Raw genomic sequence first — 23,065 nt, 5'->3', positions numbered from 1 at the left:
TATAGTTACTAATTTAACTATTTTGACCTTTTTTAACTGAGACCCATTAAGGGAGGGGAGTATGCAAAAAATGCCCATCAGCACACCTACCTCACATTCTGACCATTCCAGTTAAGCAACTCATCAATAATAAATTGAAGAGCTTGAACTTACACACATGGTTTTTAAAAAAACAGAGATGACGCTTGAACAGTGTGGGGCATAGGGATGCTGACACCCCTGTGTAGTCGAAAGTCCACATAAAACTTTTGACTCCCCAAAAACTTAACTAATAGTGTGCTGTTGACTGAAAACCTTACAGATAACATAAACAGTTGATTAGCATATATTTCACATATGTATTGCATATTGTACTCTTACAATAAAGTAAGCTAGAGAAAAGAAAGTGTTATTAAGACCATTACGCGGGAGATAAACTATAATTTGCTATTCACTAAGTGGAAGTGGATCATCAAGGTCTTCATCCTCGTCTTCACATTGAGTAGGCTGAGGAGGAGTAAGAAGAAGGAGGGCTTGGTCTTGCTGTCTAAGGGGTGGTAGGGGAGGAAGAAAATCCACTTCAGGGACCTGTGCACTTCAAACTTGCGTTGTTCAAGGGTCAACTGTATGTTAAAAAACTGTAAACTTAGAAATATCCTTAACGTTTTACTATATCTAATATTATAAATTATTTAAGTACTATAAATTCACAGCAGTACATCACCAACGAAGTCTCATCTGCAGGCTTTTAGTCATTTAAATTACTAGTAAAACACACATAAGGATATGGATGATACTGTAGTGCATATTTGCCTTAAAGGTTGTTGTTTAAAATATTACAGGCCATTGGTACTATTGATAGAAATTTGCAGCAGTGGTCCAAACCAACTAAATTGCTAAAAGTAAAGCTAAACTGGTACTAATCTGTAATGAAATGATGATAATAACAATAATTGAGTACTAGTAAACATTAGATAGTATTTATAAGGTAACTGTAACAAGGCATTTTTCCTGAAAACCGTAACTACCTGAGCAGTTAACAGTAGGAATTTTGTAGTGTTGCCAAAACAGATGTATTAGTAGGAAGCTAAAGTGTTGTCCGGGCGTAGTGGCTCTCGCCTGTGATCCCAGCACTTTGGGAGGCTGAGACGAGTGGATCACGATATCAGGAGATTGAGACCATCCTGGCTAACAGGGAAAAACCCTATTTCTACTAAAAATACAAAAAAATTAGCCGGGCATGGTGGCGGGCGCCTGTAGTCCCAGCTACTCGGGAGGCTGAGGCAGGAGAATGGCGTGGACCCGGGAAGTGGAGCTTGCAGTGAGCCGAGATCGCGCCACTGCACTCTGGCCTGGGTGACAGAGCAAGACTCTGTCTCAAAAAAAAAAAAAAAAAGATTAATAGTTATTTAAAAGCTCTTATTCTCAAACTTTAGTGTATATGTTTACTCTTTTGAGACTGGGAGTGGGATGGCATTGGAAGACTTAATTAACCAGCAGTATGCCAGCAAAGCATACAGAATGATGAATCTTTCTGGTTATAATGATGAATCTTTCTGGTTATAATTTGACATTAAAACAAATCAAAAAAGAACGTCCCACTGTATCTTGGAGTCAGATGCTTCTAAACTTTTGACCCTCACTGGCGTGTATTTACTTTTTCTGCTATTTTTTGGAGTACATTGGCACAGTTTGAAAAACACTGCTTACAGATAATGTTTTAATTTAGTATTATGTAAATACCAAAGGCTTTAAAGGATATAATTCAGACTATATCAATCTTTTATGTAATGAGAAATTACACAAAATGCTAATAGTACTTATTTTATTTAGGCTGATTTATTATAAACACTGTAGAAACCCAGCTAAAAGCAAAAACACACTTTTCTTCTATGTTTTAAAAAAATACATTTTTAAATTGCAGATGGAAAGCCAGAAATTTTTAGCAGAAAATAGTGCTTCAGTATATATAAAGAAAGTAGAAGCTAGAATTAATGAAGAAATAGAACGAGTGATGCACTGCCTTGACAAATCAACGGAAGAACCAATTGTAAAGGTGGTTGAAAGGGAACTCATTTCCAAGCACATGAAGACTATAGTAGAAATGGAGAATTCTGGGCTAGTACATATGTTGAAAAATGGAAAGACAGAAGGTAAGTGTTACTGATTGAAAAATAATTAAATCCTTATTCTGTCTTATCAGTATTTTTTAAATTTTCCTACAATTAAAGCAGATAATATCAGCTTTCAAGAAGTTTTGGTGTGTATTGTTAATTTGTCTCTATTGTTAACTTTAATGGGATTTCCAAGCTTGATTCTGTCTTACTACGAAGATTTTAGATATTTCTAATGAATTGAGCATTTCCTGTCTTTAAGTCTCATTTTACATTTCTCTTAATCCAGAAGATAAAAGGTGTAATAGTATTGGTGAGCCCAATGAGCTCCTCATTCATTCCTGTACTTGCTGTATACCAAAGGTTGTGGGCTCTCTTTAGTCCTACATACTCTCTTGGGGTTTTGTGATTCTCTTAAAACCTTAAGTTTCCACCTTAAGATTTTTGTAGATTTTCCTTTGGGATTTAGTTGTGACAGGGTGCTGAAAATGCAAAAATATTTGTGTCTTCCATATTGACATACTTAGATAAATTAGATTGGTTTGGGGAACACCAAGTTACAGAATGGAAAAGGAGGCAGGAGGAGTGCATAAAAGTAAAGAACATTTTTGAGATAACTAACATTTGTGTTTTATAGCTATTTATTTTCCTGGGGTAAAAAAAAATTGTGACAAGTATCCTAGAAGAAATTACAAGTTAAAAGAACAATAAAACCATGTCCTCTATTCTTAGTTTCTGATGCTTTGTTTTAAAACTTTGCCTTTACCACTGATATAGTATTAGGAAATAAAAAAACATAGTACTTTGTTCTCCTGCTTCCTAGATGAAATCTAAGCAATATTTTATCCACTTCTTTTTAGTAAAAGAAATACGTATTGCCTGTTGGGGTCATGAGTTATGTAGGGAATGAAAAAAGTTTTTTAAAGGAGAATTATAAAGAGAAGGAGGATACAAGAGAAAGGAAAACAAAAGCTGGTGGGAAGTTGAGCCATGTTTATCTCTAGTGGAATCCTTACTTTGTGTTTTAAAATTGTTAAATGTTTGTATATATGAGAAATCCGTGAAAAATTATATGTAATTTAAAAAAAAAAAAAAAAAACTAGAGAGACTTCCTTTTTAAAAGACTCTTCAGTTAAACCTTTTTTGTAAAAGCCAAAAAAAAAAAACAAAAAACAAAGCAGAAGTCATCTATTATGTTTGCTGTGTTTTCTAAAATGGAGGTCCAAGTCGGGTTGGCAAACTTTTTTGTTGTTGAATAAAATGGCTTGTGAGCCATGCAGTCGTAGTGAGAAAATAGTCCTAGACAATAACAAATGAATAATCCTAACTGTGTCTCTATAAGACTTTATTTATGGGCCCTGAAACTTGAATTTCATATAATTTTTATCTGTCACTAAATAGTATTCTTTACAGTTTTTCCTCAGCCATTAAAAACGTGAAAACCATCCTTAGTTCATGAGCTGTACGTAAATAGATGGCAGGCTGTATTTGCCCCACTGGTTCGAATTCGATGACCCTTCTCTGAATAGTCTCTGGTAGACTAGGACTTTATGCAAAGCATTTGCCCTGCTTAAACGAAATGAGTATTGATAAATTATGTAATGTACTGTTTAGGTATTGAATGAATGCTTTCTTACCTACCTTAGGGGACAGGAAATGTTTGATGGAGAGGTTGTTGGGCATACCTGAATTACAGCATCTCTGTAACCTGTGTGGAGATGTATGTAAAAGGTGTCAGGTATGCCTATCATGGCAAGCACTTACGTGAATGAAGGAATACCATAATAGTACTAACCAGAGTTGTCCTCTATTTAGTACCTTGGGTTTCCAACAACACAGTAGCTATCTGTGATTCTAAATTAAATTTTAAAATCCTGTTTTTGTCCGGGAAGGGTGGCAAATGCCTGTAATCTCAGTACTTTTGGGAGGCTGAAGCAGGTGGATCGCTTGAGCTCAGGAGTTCAAGACCAACCTGGGCAAACTGGTGAAACCCTGTCTGTATGAAAAATACAAAAATTAGCTGGGCATGATGGCACATGGCTAGTCCCAGCCACTTGGGAGGTTGAGGTGAGAGGATCATTTGAATCTGGCCGGGGAGGTCAAGGCTGCAGTGAGCCAAGATTATGCCACTGCACTCCAGCCTGGGCTACAGAGGGGGATCCTGTCTTAAGAACAAAAAGGTGGGGGGGTTAATTTTTCTGAGCTTCCACTAGAAACCTAGTGGCAAAATGTCTTAATTGTGGTAGGCCCTGCTCTTGGAAAAAATGTTGCTCTTGTTGAGAATATAGCAGAGGCAGCTTTACCATTATGAAGCCAAATTCTCATAAATCAGAAAATGAAAAGCAGTTTTCTCACTGTGAGTGGAGGATAAATTGGATTGGTTATTAGATGCAGATAGCACTATGAAATGAAGTTCAAAGGGTATCTTTTTTTTTTCTTTTTTTTTTGAGATGAAGTCTCGCTCTGTCGCCCAGGCTGGAGTGCAGTGGCGGGATCTCGGCTCACTGCAAGCTCTGCCTCCCAGGTTCATGCCATTCTCCTGCCTCAGCTTCATGAGTAGCTGGGACTACAGGCGCCCGCCACCACGCCCGACTAATTTTTTGTATTTTTAGTAGAGATGGGGTTTCACCGTGTTAGCCAGGATGATCTCGATCTCCTGACCTTGTGATCCGCCCGTCTCAGCCTCCCAAAGTGTTGGGATTACAGGCATGAGCCACCGTGTCCCGCCAGTATCTTATTATTTTATTAAGTGTATACAGAAATAATGATATTTAATTTTTGAATGCCAAATTATTTTCATTTACTTTTACATTCCCTTTACCCCAACATTTAAATACAGTGAAATTGTAGTAATTTATGTACAACTAAATATACAACATGTAATATCTAAGCAAAACTTACAACAACATAGGATTGAAATAGACAAGTTGTGAACCATTTTGTTAGAAGTATTTGATGTACCACATTTACTGTAGTATGTGTCCATAAATTGTTGTTGCATTTGTAATACCTGTTCTAAATATGGGAAACTTGGTTGTAATTTATGCTGAGTATGTGAGAAGCTATAAAATTGCCATGTGTAGGTTACTATGGGCATATATTATTAATGGAAACTAACTAAAATTTGCTGCTGTAAGTCACTGAAATAAAGTTTAGTAAAACTTTGTAAATCTTGCTTCGAAATATTTTTAAAATATATACAACTTTAGTTTAAGCCCTAAACTACTCTTAGAACTGTAGACCAAGGTAGGCAAATTAGGGCCTGTCTGGTGCACTACCAGTTTGGTTAAAAAAAAAAAAAAATCAAGAGTATTTACACATGAAAATTTATATAAATTTTCGGTGTCCATGAAGTTTTATTTGAAACATAGTCACACTGATTAATTTATGTATTATCTGTGGCTACTTTCTTGCTACAGTGTCAGAGTAGTTGAGTCAGAGCTCTATGGCTCACATTTTAAAATATTTATTATCTGATACTTTACAGAAAAAACATCGGTCAGCCTCTGATCTGGAAACTCTTAACGCCATTTTAAAAAATTATTGATTGTAAAACTTCTAAAATTATCATTGTAAAGTTCTGACACTTTGTTCTCCCAGTAAGTTGTTATTGCAAAGAAACACTAGACATATGGGAAAACTGTATTTTAAAATCTGTATTTTAGTCTTGTGAAAAATGATATTAAAAAATGGATAGGATCCAGAGTTTTCATTCTAAATTTAAAAAGTATAGTGAGATAGACCAAATTTTGAAGGACAGATGTTGGCTTAGGATGCCACCTGGGAAACATTAGGGATTGCTCTCAGGAAAATATTTAAGAAGTGGTGTTTATATTATACATTTCATAAAAACTTTACCTGAGGTGTAATGAAGTAAATCCTAGTATAGTTCATTTGATTTGTTTTCATGATTATCAATTAAACCTTTGGAAATACCCATAAGACTTAAATTGGCTTTAAAATTTCTTCGTCATTACAGGGACTACCAATTACCTCTTAATTAGTGACCCTTTTTGTAGACGTTTTGTAGTGTCATTAGGTCTGCATTAGAGTTATGTAGGATAAAGTATGAACTCAAAACTGCAGTTGCCATGTTTTTGTGACATTACTTGTTTATTATGGTTTTTGGCATCTCTTCTTCCATGTAAATTTAAATTTGCTAGGACATTTAATTGATGGTTTCAAAGCATCTCATCTAAAAGTTGTGTTTTATAAATTACAATAATAACCATTAACTAGCCTACTTTTTCATGTTTTCATATCAATATGTGTATATTTTTAATAGTCATGTGGTCAGCAAATGGGGGTAATGTAGAAATAAGCTTCTCTAAGTATTATAGCATGAACAGAGATTCGTGTTTTTTTCTTTAATCTTTAATGTAGCCAATTTGTGTTTTCTGATTTGTAGACCTTGGTTGCATGTACAAGTTATTTAGTCGTGTGCCAAATGGTTTGAAAACAATGTGTGAGTGTATGAGTTCCTATTTGAGGGAGCAAGGTAAAGCTCTTGTTTCTGAAGAAGGAGAAGGAAAGAATCCTGTTGACTATATCCAGGTAAGTAAACCCAGAAGATTCTCTGCGTTTATGATAAAGGCATTTTGACAAGTGATTAAAAGGCCATTTTTACCATGCTGTATATTGTGTACTTTCAACTTAATTGTCCCAGTAGTAAATTAATATTTGTAATTATTCTACATATTTTAGGATTTTGCAAGGTGTGCGTATTTATATCAGGGAGCCAAAATTCAACTGCTACTTTTCATTTAACTTCTTTGATGAAGACCTTGTTTAAATAGCCTCAGTAGTGAATGTGAGGTTCTTTGGTATGCCTTAGTGTTTGTATACTGTAGTATATTGGAAAAAACAACTGGTTTATTTTTTGTTTGAAAATGTTTTGTTTTCAAGGTGTACTATGAATAAATTATGTGCCATGTTTTGTGTTTTAATATAGTCAGCTTTTTTTGGTACATTTTTTAAGCTAATTTTTTTCCCTGGCTAACCCATTCCATCAAGACAGGAGAATGAGAAACAGCGAGGAGGTTCTTTGGTTCGTTTGCATTGTATTAATACATATATGGACGTAATAATACTTCTCTCATTGACATTTTTAATAGAGGGTTAGATATAGGCTTGAAAATAATATCAAAACTAAGTTTAAAAATGAATATACATGTTTATTACCAGCAAAGTTAAGATAAACATACATAGTCATAAGTGTATTATTTATGGAAAAATTATTATAATGTGTCCAAAATTTTGTTTTTATTTCTAAGGGCTTATTGGATCTGAAGAGCAGGTTCGATCGCTTCCTCCTGGAATCATTCAACAATGACCGTCTCTTTAAACAAACTATTGCGGGTGACTTTGAGTATTTTCTCAACCTCAACTCCAGGTCTCCTGAATACCTCTCATTATTTATTGACGATAAGCTGAAAAAGGGAGTCAAAGGGGTAAGTAGTAATGCATTTGAAAATAACATTTAATTTTATTTAAAGATGTAAAATTATATGTAAAATTAGGACATTTCACAGATAAAAATTAAGCATGACCCATTGTTGTGCTTAAATGTGTGCTGTGGTCTATTAAAAAATATTGTTTGAAATACTTGACATGCTCAAAAGTAGTTAGACATTTCACTTAATGTGTAATTGGCTTCAAAAACAAGCAGCTGGATGGGCTTGGTGGCTCGTGCCTATAATCCCAGCATTTGGGGAGGCCAAGACAGGAGGATCTCTTGAGGCCAGGAGTTTGAAATTAGCCTTGTTAACATAGTGAGACTCCATCTCTACAAAAAAAAAAAAGAAAAAAGTTAGTGGCACACTGTGGTATACACCTGTTGTCCCAGAAGCTGAGGCAGAGGATCACTTGAGCTCAGGAGTTCAAGGCTGCAGTGAGCTATGATGGCATGACTGCACTCTATGCTGGGCGACAGAGCAAGACCTTGTCTCAAAAAAACTGAACAACTGTCCAGGTGTGGTGGCTCATGCCTGTAATCTCAGCACTTTGGGAGGCTGAGGTGGGCAGGTCACCTGAGGTTGGGAGTTTGAGACCAGCCTGACCAACTTGGTGAAACCCCATCTCTACTAAAAATACAAAATTAGCTGGGTGTGGTGGTGGATGCCTGTAATCCCAGCTACTCAGGAGGCTGAGGCAGGAGAATCACTTGAACCCAGGAGGCGGAGGTTGCAGTGAGCCGAGATGGCGCCACTGCACTCCAGCTGGGGCAACAATAGCGAAACTCCATCTCAAAAAAAAAAAAAAATGAACAACTACACAGCTGTAGTTGGTAAACAGTCATTTTTATGACTGAGAGGCATGCTGAAGATAAAGAACTAAAAAACTTTCTAGTACAGAGTGTTGTTTGCTCTCATCTGGTTCTGAAGGTTATATGTCAAACAATAATTGGATGCCAAGAATATTAAGGCATAGAGTAGATGTCAGAAAATAGTTGGTGTAGCTCAATTTCAAGCCTTTGTGATATATGATATCTCTGGAACCTGAGGAGCTCACGACAGCATAGAAAATCAACTGAAGCATAAAACATGCTCACATCTGAATTGGTCTCTTTTGACTTCATTTTGGAATTTGTGACACCAAAGGGAAAAGCAACATGTTGTCACAGGTTTTACAGGCAGTAGCTGCAATAAGGAAACAAAATCACTAAGGATGCACAGAATAGAGAAGTCTACTAATTTATGCATTTATTTGGTCTTCCGTTTTTCAAATATATTATTACAACCTGCCACAGAATCCTTTTGCCCTTATTTAAAAGTAAGGGTGGCCGGGCACGGTGGCTCACACTTGTAATCCCAGCACTTTGGGAGGCCAAGGCAGCGGATCACTTGAGGTCAGGAGTTCAAGACCAGCCTGACCAATATGGAGAAACCCATCTCTACTAAAAATACAAAATTAGCTGGGTGTGGTGGTGCATGTCTGTAATCCCAGCTACTCGGGAGGCTGAGGCGGGAGAATTGCTTGAACCCGGGAAGCAGAGGTTGCAGTGAGCCGAGATGGCGCCATTGCGCTCCAGCCTGGGCAACGAGTGAAACTCCGTCTCAAAAGAAAAAAAAGTAGAAATAAAAAAATAAGGGCAATGGCCTTTTTACTGTTTGGATTATAACAAATTATTGCCTTTTGTTTGCACAGTTCAGGCTTTCAGTGAGCTTAAATGAAAAATTCCGTCTTTTGGCTGTGTAAGTTTTTGCCTGCATATGCAAAGGCTTCATAAAATAATCTCTGTGACTAAAATTTCATTTCATCTGTTCTCAGTCATCCCTTAACCCTGCGCTGTATTACCTTATGCCTCCAATTCAGTGGTAGCCCTCTACAGAATAGAATTCCACTCCAACCCCTCATTCATGATGCACTAAATGAGAATGTAAGAATGATGCTACTGTGTGAAGTAGGAGACACTTTCTCAGACTGTATCCCTTTTTTTGATGTATGTCAACCGGATATCAATGTTTTCAAACAATAGTGTTTTTAAGCTGTAAATGAACTGTAGTACTGCTTTTGTAGAACTAAAATTGTATAATTGTTACATCATCTTAATTTTGCAGCTAACAGAACAAGAAGTAGAAACAATATTGGATAAAGCAATGGTCCTTTTTAGGTTTATGCAAGAAAAAGATGTATTTGAACGTTATTATAAACAACACTTGGCAAGGAGACTTCTCACAAATAAAAGTGTTTCTGATGACTCTGAAAAAAACATGATATCTAAGTTAAAGGTAAGGTGTGTTTTAGATGGAATAGAGTGCGCCTAACTAAGGTTTATCATGATTGTGTACTGACAACATGCGATTGGAAATTAATTTGGTTGATTATTAAGTGTTTATTTCTAGAAATAAAGGTAGATTGTTTTGGAGAAGAACACAGACTACACTAACATTTGTTCAAGTTCAGGGACATTTAGAGTTTGCTGGAATTTCTGTTGGTGTGTCAGGATACATTCATGGAGGCCTGGAAGGGAGGATTAGTAAAAGGGAAACAATAAAGAGGCTATGCCGTATAGTTCTTTTTCACAATGTGTGGTCCACAGAATACTTGCACCTGAATCACCTGAGATGCTAGTTAAGAACAGAGTTCTGGGCCCTGCCTTTTATGGGGGTATATTGGAATCTCTGAAAGAATCTAGGAATTTGCATTTTAAAATCCTAAAGTTTGATAACCACAGGCACAGAGCAACTATTGGAAAAATTTACAGGAAGATTATCAGGGATAGCAATAACATGAAATAATTTATTTCTTTCTGTACTTTCTCATAGAACATCTACCATTTATTTGTGTATATTTGTGTTTTTCCTCCATAGACTGAATGTGGATGTCAGTTCACGTCAAAACTGGAAGGAATGTTTAGGGATATGAGCATCTCAAACACAACGATGGATGAATTCAGGCAACATCTACAGGCAACTGGTGTAAGATCTGCATTAATTTCTACTTAGATATTCATGTAAAGTCTTTTGTAATGGGTATTTTCATCCACTTAGCAGATGACAGTTGTTTCTTTAAATGTCATTAGTGACAACATGTGTTTTATCTGTGAGTACTTAAATTATTTTCCTTCACATTGCCTTTTTCTGTTTATGTTAAAACTTTTTATTATTTTAAAATTTAGTTGTTTCTTCCCACTTGAAGGAATACACTGACAATTTAATAAAGAGAATTATTCTGTTGTTAATAAAGATAATACAAATCTATTATAAATTGTGGAAAGAGTACTGGGCTTAACACAAGTTTACTGAGTTTCAGTACTCTTCTTTTCACTTTACCCCAAGATTGTGTCATCTTGGAGTAGTCACCTGACCTTCCTATACCTCACTACCATCATTCTCCTCTGTAAGTTCAGCTTAAATGGGACTTACATCCTAAGGGTGCATAGCAGATGAAGTGAGACTATAAAAACACAGAAATTAATGTATTATAAATGTGTTTGGTATAATTCCCCAAAGGTGGTGAGCTGGAACTTCTTTGGCTTTGGAGTCTGATGGGGGTTTTGTCAGCATTTAATGAAATTCAGAATTTAGTTTCATTTTTTACTCTGATTTTCAACTTAACCTTAAGTTTAGAGAATTATACAGTTTTTAAATTTTTAAAATCACCGTCTACCACTCTGTGGTTAAAATGTGTCACAACCATTTAACAGATTTGTGAGTCTTTTCCTTTGATATCTAAATAGGAGATCATCACTTCTACTGGTCTCATAGTCTCGCAAACCAGATATGTGAAAATACCTAATTCTGTAGAATAACCATTCATTTCTATGAAAACATTCTGACTCTAATATAAATAGTTGTATGATTTGCTTTATAAATATCAGTGTTTACAGTGGAGAAGAGCTGAGAGGAGGAAAGATGCAAGTCCATGACAGAAATTTCGGGTGGACAGGAAATAGTAGTGTAATTATCCTGGATTTTTATTTTTAGATTGTTTAGGAATTTGTAGTTAAATCTAATATATTGATATATTTTCTTGTATTTTTTGTTTGCTCTAGTAAGTTTTTTAACTTTTTTCTTCCACTCATCTTACACATTGAAAGCTATAGGGAAGATTGGGGTAGATCCCATGCATATTGATATGGGATGGATGGACTGAGCACTTTGTGACCCTCCTTTCCCCTAACCAGCTTGCGAATGTATAAACAGTTCTCCACCTCCCCCAGTACACCATCTAAGAGTCTCCTCTATGATCCTGTCTTCTGTGCATCATCTAAGTTTATTTTCAATTTCCTTAAAGTTAAGTAATCATTTAGTGGATATTTGTGAAGAAATCTGAGTGTAGAATGCTTCTTGATATTCATAAACTGATTCCTCCCCTTAAAAATTTATATTACTAAATCATTGAGGTAAGATAAAAATGGAATGATGGTTTATAACACATCCTGAATATCAATAATAGAAATAATATTTAATCTTTAAGAGTTTTTGTTGTGCCTTATTGTTGTTTACTTAAAAATTTAATTTGTTTAGAGGAAGAAAATAATTGTGACAGTTGATACTAGCATAGAAGTAGTTATTCATTGTACAGATATTTATAGAGCACCTGCTCTGAAGCACTGGATCTATAGTGTTATAGCACTGGATCTATATGCAGAGGTTGTTAGAATGTGAGCTACATGTTAAAACGTAAAAGTTTTAATTAACTGTAGTTGAAATAGGTGCTGGAATATTAGAAATACGTGTTAAGATAGTAAAAATATTTTAAAACTGAGATGAAGGATGTTATGCTGGAATTTTCTCTAAAATGATATAATTGACCCCCTTGACCTTTTATTTAAAAAGGCCCAAACTTTTCAGTTCTCAGTGATAACAGTAAGACTTGATTTATGTGCCAAAAACTATTCTTTGGTCAATGTTTTAAAATTAACATCATAAGCAATAATTAAGTTATTTGCCACGTAGTTAAAATTTGGGAAACACTGGGTGGGTCTAACCTTTAAGAAAATCTGTTTTTTTGCCGGCTGCGATGGCTCACACCTATAATCCCAGCACTTTGGGAGGCTGAGACGGGCAGATCATCTGAGGTCAGGAGTTCGAGACCAGCCTGACCAACATGGAGAAACCCTGTCTCTACTAAAAATACAAAATCAGCCGGGCATGGTGGACATGCCTGTAATCCCAGCTACTTGGGAAGCTGAGGCAGGGGAATCGTTTGAACCTGGGAGGCGGAGGTTGCAGTGAGCCGAGATGGTGCCATTGCACTCCAGCCTGGGCAACGAGCGAAACTCTGTCTCAAAAAAAAAAAGAAAATCTGTTTTTTTTTTTTAATTAGATATTAGACATGGAGCTAACTGCTTTGGTAAATCTAACACAATGTCTAAACAGAACAGAAAGCAAATCCTAGTTAATTTTGAGGGGAATATCTCTTTCTGTTTTACATAGGTATCTTTAGGTGGTGTTGATCTTACAGTCCGGGTGCTCACGACAGGATATTGGCCCACTCAGTCAGCCACACCAAAGTGCAACATCCCACCAGCACCAAGACATGCTTTTGAGATATTCAGAAGGTAAATCAAAATCAGACTTTGTATCACTGTGTACAAATAAGTGTTCAAAATTAAAAATGAATTTGAACATTAGTATCCGTAATTGAGGATGAATGTATTCCATTTATTACCTCGTGTTCAAAAGGAGCATTTATCCTGGCATGCAGCAGTTTCCCCCTCTATAGGATCTTGATGAGAAAAGTAAAGCAGGCATAATTTATCTGTAGAAAGATTGTTTATATGCTGGCATTTGAAATGCCTTTTATTTAGAGCAGTAGTAAAAATGGAAAAAGAAAGTAAATGATGATGGAAAACTAGACCCAGAGAATTCCTTGGACTTTTCTGAACACTTCAGCTAACTCGAATTGTTGGAAATACATGGATACCTTATTCCCACTAGTACTCAGAGTCTCTGAGATGGCAGTTTTGATGAGGAAGAGGAGCAAGATGAAAAAAAACAAGAGTGATAGCAAGAAAAAAACAGAGAAAGATCCAAGCAAATATCTTTTTTGGGCTGCTGAAAATAATTGGCTCATCCAGTGTGGAGACTGCTTTGTGAGAAGACCACTCGTGTGAACACTAGGGATGAAGATCAGTGTATCATCCCCTGCATCGAGCAGCCTAAGGTGGACACTTAGATATTGTCTGTGAGCTGATTGCACAAGGGGCAGATGTTTTTGCAGTGACTGAGGATAGCTAGACACCCCTGCAGAGTGCTTATAAGTGGAATAATACCAGAGTGGCTTCTTTATTTCTTCAGCATGGTGTAGATTAGTTATCAGTGACCAAACAAAAGGCCTCTTGACCCACTTGCATCTTGCTGCTGGGATCAGAGACAGCAGAGTTACTCTAGAACATCTACTGGTGAACTGTTAACCTCAAACCAGATCTGAAAAAACAACTCTGGGAAGAAACTGCATTTGATATTGCCAGGAGGACAAGCGTCTGTCACGACCTCTTTGAAATTGTGGAAGGCACTGTACCAATTCTTCACCTTAGTCTTAATGATTCTAGTAATTGTCTTAAGTGTCCAAGTACCAATGCCTCCTTTGTGTGAGATGTAAAATATTCCCATAATAAAAGGTTGACATTAAACATCTTACTACAAAAAATTCATTGGTACTTATTAAGATGTTCTTCCAGGTGAATTGCCTGACCTTGATGTCAAAATGTATTTGAAAGTTGTTTGAATATATCTTGAATGATTTCTGTGGAGTTTGTGATTTTTATCAGAAATAATTTCAACTTGCCTATACTTAAAAACTTGACGTGGGTTGTACAGAAACTAAAGATATTTTTGGTGCTGATCCAGGAGATATGTATTTTTAAATAGCCCGTATCCTGGATCTTTGTTGAGTATTCAGCATATTGACATGTATCTTTGTAAGGCGAAGTAACTAAAAATTTAACTTAAAAAGCCTCAAACATTCTGGTGCTATTCCAGCTGTCTTCTCTACATTACCATAGCCAGTTGCTTTCATTTTGAACCAGAAGCACTAGCATATTATTGACTTGTAGCTTCATAAATTAAAAAAATAAAAACTAGATTTGTCTTTTAGAACATAGGCCATTTTCCAGGAAAGCAGCTAGGTGTTTAATCCATTAATCTTGTCTCCACCACCACAATTCACATAATCCTGTGGACAGTACTGCTTCACCCTGGTCAACTGCATGATCCTTATTGTAATAGTGAATCAGTATAACACTAGACATGCACACGGATAACACCCTGTTGCAAGAGTTCATGATATGTCTGCTGTCCAACTAGTTTTACTTGCCTAATCCTACTGGTTTAGGCACCGCTTATAGTCTCTTGAGTTCACAGAAATGTTGGGTTTTTTCCCTCCTCAAAGTCCTCATTTTTTATAAACTGTAGAAAGGCAAAACGACAAGGGAAAAGGAATTCTAAGAGTGAAGGGATGATTGTTATATTGGGGCAAGAACCACAGAGTGGCTCAGGCTTTGGAAAAAAATATGGTGTGGATAGTGACAAAAAAAAAATAAAAATTCAAGAAAAAGTACCAGTTTTGAACAACAAAAACAAAGGGAGAGTTTATCCTTTATAATTTTAATATGTAAGAAAAAGTTACATAAACTTTCCCAGAGGAATATTTTATAAATGTGCATTGAGTATTTTTTGTACTGTGATATAGGAGTATATTTTGTACTGTTGATGTCTGCTACTGGCTTAGAACAAATTGATTATTGGGTTACTATGGAGAAAGGTGGTCTTAAGAACAGCAAGGGCTGAGCAGCAGTAGGTTGGGGCAGAGTGTACAGTAGAAATTATTTAGTGTGCTGCCTTTGTCATTTAATATCTAGCTGAGTTACTATCTAGCTGAGTTACTATTTAATATCTCGCCTATAGAAAGTTGAAACTGAACTTGATTCCTAAAGTTTCCTTTAAGTTTTAAAGTCTGTACACACACACACACACACACACACACACGTGTTTAAGGGATGTTATCCTGTAGTTTGTAATTTCAAATGTGTAAGTTTGTTTGATTTTCTAAAACCTGGTTTGATTTACTGAAGGTTCTACTTAGCCAAACACAGTGGTCGACAGCTCACACTCCAGCATCATATGGGTTCTGCAGATCTCAATGCCACATTTTATGGACCAGTTAAAAAGGTAAATATTGATAGTTTGAACGTATTAAGTAACTTAGTCTATTAGAGCTGATGTGTGATTTATGTTGACCTGGGTAAATTACTTACTTCTCCTGTTTCTCTGTCTGTCTCACATGTTAGAAAGGTGAAAAATCCTAGCTTTGATTTATTACTTCTGTTGTCTCAGTTGCTAACTGCAACTTTGAAAATATGAAGACTATACCAGTATAGTCTTCCCTAAGGACTAAACATTAGGATAATTACATATTTTATTCATAAAATTAGGTTTGAGAAAATATTGCATAAAATAGTAAAATGTGAGTTGATTTCAGTGCATACAAAGCCGTGAGCCCCTTTTCAAAATTCTGTCACCTACAATCTTTATTTCTAATAAATCAAGATTGGGAAAATTAACATTTGAGATTTGTTAGATATATAAATGTTATTAAAGTAATTTAAAAAATTAGTATTAGACCAGTGATCTGCCTTCATTTTTAAAAAGCAATTGCATTTTTGTATCTAGATTGTGAGGTTTAGAGTAATAATTTATTTTCATTATTTGATATGAATCAGGATTTTTTGCCTTCAAAAAATATTGAGTCTTCTAGAAAAACTGTAGAAATATACCTAAATTGTTATCTAGGCGGCAAATAAGCTTTAGATTTTAGTGAGAATTTCACTAGTTTGATATGATGAATCACTGTTAACATCAGATTAAGTATTGCTGAAAATGCCCATAAAAATATTCTAATTTTGATATTTAATTGAAATGGGAAATAGTGCTTTATAATTTCGTTAAATAATATTCGACACATATTTAAGCGTAAGTGGGAAGGACAAGGAAACTAAAGAACTCAGCTTTTAATTACTGCCTGCTTTTGTTTTAAAAGAGAGGGTTTTTTCCCCTAAATAATCATTGTTCTTTTAAAGTTTATTAAGCAGATCAGTAGATTTTTAAAACATATGCATATGTTAATTATTGAAGAATTAGAAAGTTCCACTTTGTATCTCTTAAATCGTAAAGCAGAAATAGGCTTTGAGAATGGCAGTTCCCTCCCTCCTCCCCCAGCCCCCATGCTATGCTATGCTATTTTTTGATCTCTTACTGTGATCAGGTCACACAGAAAGAAACCTAATCCTGTTACTTTTGGTGGTAGTATAACAGTAGTGGTGTTTTGTAAGTCTATTATTATTATCATCCCATAGTGTACTGTTAAAATAATTTTAGCATTAAATACAGGGAATTGATTAGTTACTTGCTCAGATAACATTAAAATGTTCACAATGGGGGGACAAGGGACAGTCCTAAATACTGTTTGTGTGTGTGTGTGCACATTTTAAAAAATAGATTTCCTTTATATAAATAAGTTATGTAGTTTTGTTGGGGGAGGATGGAGATTATGGGACCTATTTCTGAAACATACCGTTAAAGTTACCAGAAAATTGGTCAGGCATGGTGGCTCACGCCCATAATCTCAGCACTTTGTGAGCCCGATGCGGGCAAATCACTGGAGCCCATTAGTTTGAGACCAGCATGGGCAACATGGCAAAACCCCGTTTCTACAAAAAATACAAAAGTAAGCTGGGCATAATGGTGCACACACATGGTCCTAGTTACTTGGGAGGCTAAGGCAGGAGGATTGCTTGAGCCCAGGAGGTTGAGGCTGCAGTGAGCTGTGTTTGCGCCACTGCACTGTAGCCTGGAAGACAAAGTGAGACCCTGTAACATACATATGTACGTACGTACATACATAAATGTTACCAGGAAATGATTGTATCTTTGTTTATATTTTTTAAAAAATGAAACAGGAAGATGGATCTGAAGTTGGTGTTGGAGGTGCACAAGTAACTGGCTCTAATACACGGAAGCACATATTGCAAGTTTCCACTTTCCAGATGACCATATTAATGCTCTTTAATAATAGAGAAAAATACACGTTTGAGGTATGGATTGTGGTTATATACATTTTAACTGTGTTGTTTCTAACTCTCACTTGTTATTTGAGTCTTCCTTATTTGAGTAACCTTTAAAGAGTCTCTTTGGGTACTTTTAGAGAAAACTGTATAAAATGGATCATGGAACTGTATGAACGTCATACATTTATTGAGTTATGTCTTATTATTTTAAAATTAACTTTATAGAAGTACTTTTATATAAAACATACCTTATATAAGTAGACAATTTGATGAGTTTTAAATGAGTGCACCTTTGTAACTACCATCACAAGAATATTGCCGAAAAATACAGAGCATTACCTCCAAAATTGATTTGTACCCCTTCCAGTCCATTCCCTCCTACCACCTCCAGCTCCGGGCAGCCAGTGACCTGCTTTATATCACTATAAATTAGTTTTGTTTTTTTTAGACTTTCATGTAAATGGAATCATACATGTTGTCTGTATGCTTTAATCCTTTGTCAGTTCACCTGTTGATGGGCATTTGGGCTGATACTGGATTTAGGCTAAGTAGAGCTATATGTTTAACATTTTAAGAAACTGCTGAACTGTATCCCAAAGCAACTATACCATTTTCCATATTTGCCAGCAGTGCAAGACGGTCCAGTCGCTCCACATCATCTGCAGTCTTTAGATTTTGAGCCGCTTTAGTTGGTGTGTAATAGTGTCTCATTTTGGATTTAATTTCTTTTTTTTTGATGATGATGTTGAGCATCTTTTATGTGTTAATATGCCACTGATATATCTTGTTTGGTGAAGTGTTTGTGTCTTTTTTGAGTTGTTTTCTTACTACATTGTAAAAGTTCTTTATAAATTCTGGATACAAGTCCTTTGTCAGATATATGTGCTCTGAGTATTTTTTTCAGTCTGTTGCTTGCCTTTTCATTTTCTTAATGGTGTCTTTTGAAGAGCAGAGTTTTAAAATACTGAAAAAGTCCAGTTAATCACTTTGCTTTTTGTAGTTTGTGCTTTAAGTCCTAAGAAATTATTGCCTACCCTGAAATTGTAATGATTTACTTTTATTTTTTCAGTAGTTCGTAATTTTAGCTTTTACATGTATGTCTACGATGAATTTTAGGTTAATTTTTTAATATAGTATAAGTTAAGGATTAAGATATATTTCCCCTCACGCTGTCAGTTGTTTGTTCCAGCATCATTTGTTGAAGGCACTATTTTTTTCCCACTGAATTACGTTGTCGTCATTATTTAAAAATCAATTGATCATATATGGGTGGGTCTATTTTTATGCTGTCTGATCTGTTTCATTGATTTCTATGTCTGTCTTTATGCCAATTTTATGCTGTTTTGATAGTGCAGTCATTTTTCTCTTTGCATCCATCTTTTTTCGTTAGAGTAACTAATTTTATAATATGCTTTTTTTCCTTTTCCTTTTCTCCCAAATTAAAATATGATTTGATTACATTAAATCCAATTAGTCTTTTCCTGTACATTTAAAGGGTGTTTTGGGGTTAAAATGAAGGTCATGTGATTCATATTAAGTTTAAATTTAAGGTAATGAGTGAATATTTTGAAGGACTCTTAAAATTAATTCCATATTTGTACTTAATTGAAAACCAATTTTCATATACAGGTGAGCACAAGAAAAAACATAGTGTGTTTGAAATTAAGAGCAAGTTCTAGGCCTATTTAGTATTCATGTCCATACTCCCATTTATGTATCCCATTTATATGGGGGTATGGAAATTAGTATAATTAAGAGAACATCATTTTTATGTGATATATTTAAAGGGAATGCTTGAAATCCAGGTATTTTAGTAGCTCAGTGGCTAAACTGAGAGGTTTTTCTTATGGATTTCCATGTGGGTCTTACCTAGGGAGTAACCTTGAATTTTTTTTACTTTTATTTTTATTTTATTATAACCTTGATTTTCAAGCATGAGTTATATTTGATTGAGTCCCAAGAATATTGATTAAGCAAGCGTTGAGTACTTTACTCAAACCTAGACTTTTCAAACAGAGGTGGAATTAAATTATCTCTAACAGCTGTTTTTGTGTAGTCGTTTTTTAATCTGTGGCTCTTAATGGATAAAATATTTTAAAAACAAAATTAGCTACTTGGTAAATGCTAGAGTTGGTTTTCAGAGTCCTGGCTTATAAAGACCTGGTAAAAAATAATGGGATAATAAAAAATACAAATTCATTTTTTAAAGCTGTTATTGGAATTGCTGGAAAATTTAGTGGTTCAAGCTTTTCCCTTTCCCATCTGACTTGGGATCATTGATGCTAATAAGCAGTTATTAGATGGAAGCTTAAAATTAAGTAGAGAATATCTGTAAGTTTTGCAACTTTAGCTAAGTCACAAAGCAGAAACTGATTGTAGTGTATATAGAATGCCATGCCTATGGCTCCAAAGCCTTCTGGCTGCTGACACCTCAAATCTGGGGCATTGTGAGAAGGCACAAGAAATGTATCTTTACTCACACCACGTGTTTCTCTACAGTCTGTTGCTAATGTTTTATTAGCCAGCCTTTTTAAAGAAATCACCTCCACAAATTAGTGGAGATAGTTAAAAGTATTTAATTATAATAATTTAAAGGAAGGTGAACTTTTGTTTTTGAATATTCTGTATGAGTTCAGTAAGATGGTGTGTTGTTTAATGCCACATGACAAATTTCAAAAGTTAGTGATTTAAAACAACCACTAACAATTTATTATCTCTCATGGTTTCTGTGGGTTAGGGATTGAGAAGATACTCAGTTGGGTAGTTCTGGCTTGGGGTTCATGAGGTTGCATTTAGATGTTGTCTGGGGTTTTGGTCATCTGACGGTTTGACTGGAGCTGGAGAATACACTTCCAAGGTGGTTCACATGGCTGGCAAATTTGTTCTGGATGTTGTTAAGCGGCCTTAGTTTCTCTCCACATGGGCCTTTTCATGTGGCTCTTTGTCCTCAAATCTTGGTGGCTGGTTTTCCCAAAAGCGAGCAATCCAGAAGACCCAGGCAGAACCTGCAGTGCCTTTTTGATCTTTGCCTGGAAGACACATAGTGTCACTTCTCATTTTCTTGGTTGCCCAAGTCAGCCCTGATAGTGAGAGGACCACACAAGATTAACATATACCAGGGTTATTACGTGCTGTCATGGAAGCTGGCAACAACAGGTGGCATTAATTTGTAGTGTCATATTTGATCTGTAGTAGTCAGGCTGCTGCTGAGGTTTTTTCTTTTCATGTTTTTTGAATGAATAAAGGTAAGTTTATTGTGATTTAGAACAGCTAAAAATAGGAAATATATACAGTGGTAGTCTGTACCTTGGACTTTAGTAATTAGCAGTGGGCTTTTGAAAGAGGTATGGATAAGAACTGTTAATACATATTTTTGTTAATGTTCTTTATTTTTTATAATTTTATGAGAATGAGTCTGAAATTTAAAGACTATAGACAATAGCACTATTAATGTCAGAATTTAAATAGAAAACTTAACAGTAATATTTGATATTCATCAATAATTTATAGCAATCATTAGTGACATAACTTCACAATATAGAAAGGAAAATGAAAGTACAAGGGAAAGTAGACAACTCGAGAATCATGGAAATCCCTTACAAATTTATTGACTAACCAGAGTTGAAAAAGGGATATACGAAATTTGAATAACACAATTAGCAAGTTAAAATTGAAGGCTGTTTAGCGAACTTTGAACTCAGAAAGCAAAATAGACATACTGCTCTCAGGAAATATCTGAGGCTAGCATAATTTTTTTGCTAAAACTGAGCAAGGAAAATACAAAAGAGAAAGAAAGCTGAAGGTTATTCATCATTCTGCCTTGCTCCTTAGATTCTAATACACTGAAAGCATAAATCTCAATATTAGCAAGTCTTATTCAGTAGTGTATTGAAAGAATAATGCACTGTGTTCAAAAAGGATTTATCCCTAGAATACAAAGAAAGGTCAGCATAGGAAAACTTTTTGAAAAGATCGTTATTAAGATATTGTAATAATTGTAAAAATAAGCAGTTGCCTAATTGCCAGCCACTATTTTAAGGAGAAAACCATTTGATCTCTATAGATGAACAAAAAGTATTTGATAAAGGTCAGTCCTCATTCCTTATAAAAGTGGGGACTCATCGCCACCTTAGAATGGATTGCCCTTAATGCCGTAAGGTTGTATCTGATGACAAACTAAACCATTATAGTAGTTAGTAGGAAAATACTAGATACCTTTCTATTAGACTTAGGAACAAGATGTAGATGCCTATCTTTACTACTACTATTATGCCTTGCTCTGCAGGTCCTAATATACTAAGAAAAAGAAAGGAATGAAATTCGTAAGTATCAGGAAGAAATTGAAAAAACTGTCAAAATCTGTAGATAATATGATTGTAAATTTGGCAATGCATGATAATCAGTGAGAAAACATTTCTTTAGAAGAGTTTTGTTGGACAAAAAATACCTTTTCTGTAAACCAGCATTAATCAGTAAATGACATGAAGAAAAGGATGTTTTATTAAGAATCATAGCCTTCCCAGGAATCATTTTAACAAGAAATGTGTGGACAGGCCACTTATACCAAGAAGACAGTAAAAGCTAAAGAATATAAAGGGGTAAATGTACCCAAATGGGAGAATTGCATGTTATAAGTGTGCTGTTTTTAAAAGTCACCTATAAATTCAAGGAAATCTGAAATGAAATTTCCAAAATATATATATTTTTAAATAAAACTCGACAAGCTGATTCCATAATTCATCTGGACAAGAAAATGCACAAGATTAGGCAAAACTACTTTTGAAAAGGTATGGGTCTTGGGTAGGAAAGCTCAGTGAAAGGGGAAGGAATTTGTCCTAATAACAAAACATACCATATCACGTTTTTTTAATTTATAATTTTTATGGGTACATAGTATATGTATATATTTATGGGATACGTGAGATATTTTGATACAAGCATATAGTGTGTAATAATCACATCAGGGTAAGTGGGGTATCCATCTTAGCATTATTTGTGTTATGAAAATTCCAGTTGTATTCTGTGTTATTAAAAAGTGTACAAGTTAACATTGTTTAAAATGTATAGACAGACAGCTCATTTGAACAAAAGGGAGTCCAGAAGCAAACTAATATATTTGTAGGTGTCTGGGATGTGATAAATGTCTTTTTTTTTTTTTTTTTAAGTTTTGGGATGTATGTGCAGAACATGTAGGTTTGTTACATAGGTATACATGTGCCATGGTGGTCTGCTGCACCCGTCACCCTGTAGGGTCCAGCCCCACAGGGTCGGTGGTTTTTCTCCCCTTGTGCGGAGATGAGAGATTGTAGAAATAAAGACACAAGACAAAGAGATAAAAGACAGCTGGGCCCGGGGGACCACTACCACCAAGACGTGGAAACCGGTAGGGCCCCGAATGCCTGGCTGCGCTGTTGCTTATTGGATACAAGGCAAAAGGGGCAAGGTAAGGAGTGTGAGT

At 35.4% G+C, this 23,065-nt stretch overlaps 1 protein-coding gene and 1 pseudogene across 4 annotated transcripts in view; both read left to right on the top strand.

The window, feature by feature from the left end:
- Positions 1–23,065, top strand: part of CUL3 (cullin 3) — a 113,636-nt gene that overhangs the window by 72,907 nt on the left and 17,664 nt on the right. For all 4 annotated transcript variants that reach the window (XM_002812925.6, XM_002812922.5, XM_063713069.1 and 1 more), the window contains 8 exons: positions 1,904–2,132; positions 6,502–6,647; positions 7,367–7,543; positions 9,653–9,823; positions 10,406–10,513; positions 12,977–13,101; positions 15,616–15,712; positions 17,500–17,634. In XM_002812925.6, the coding sequence (XP_002812971.2) occupies positions 1,904–2,132; positions 6,502–6,647; positions 7,367–7,543; positions 9,653–9,823; positions 10,406–10,513; positions 12,977–13,101; positions 15,616–15,712; positions 17,500–17,634 (1,188 nt within the window). The remainder of the gene's footprint in view (positions 1–1,903; positions 2,133–6,501; positions 6,648–7,366; positions 7,544–9,652; positions 9,824–10,405; positions 10,514–12,976; positions 13,102–15,615; positions 15,713–17,499; positions 17,635–23,065) is intronic.
- LOC103890041 (ankyrin repeat domain-containing protein 49-like) lies at positions 13,273–15,112 on the top strand (annotated as a pseudogene).

Source organism: Pongo abelii, chromosome 11, assembly GCF_028885655.2.
Source record: "Pongo abelii isolate AG06213 chromosome 11, NHGRI_mPonAbe1-v2.0_pri, whole genome shotgun sequence".
Lineage (NCBI taxonomy): Eukaryota > Metazoa > Chordata > Mammalia > Primates > Hominidae > Pongo > Pongo abelii.
This window is presented reverse-complemented; position numbering and strand designations above follow the sequence as displayed.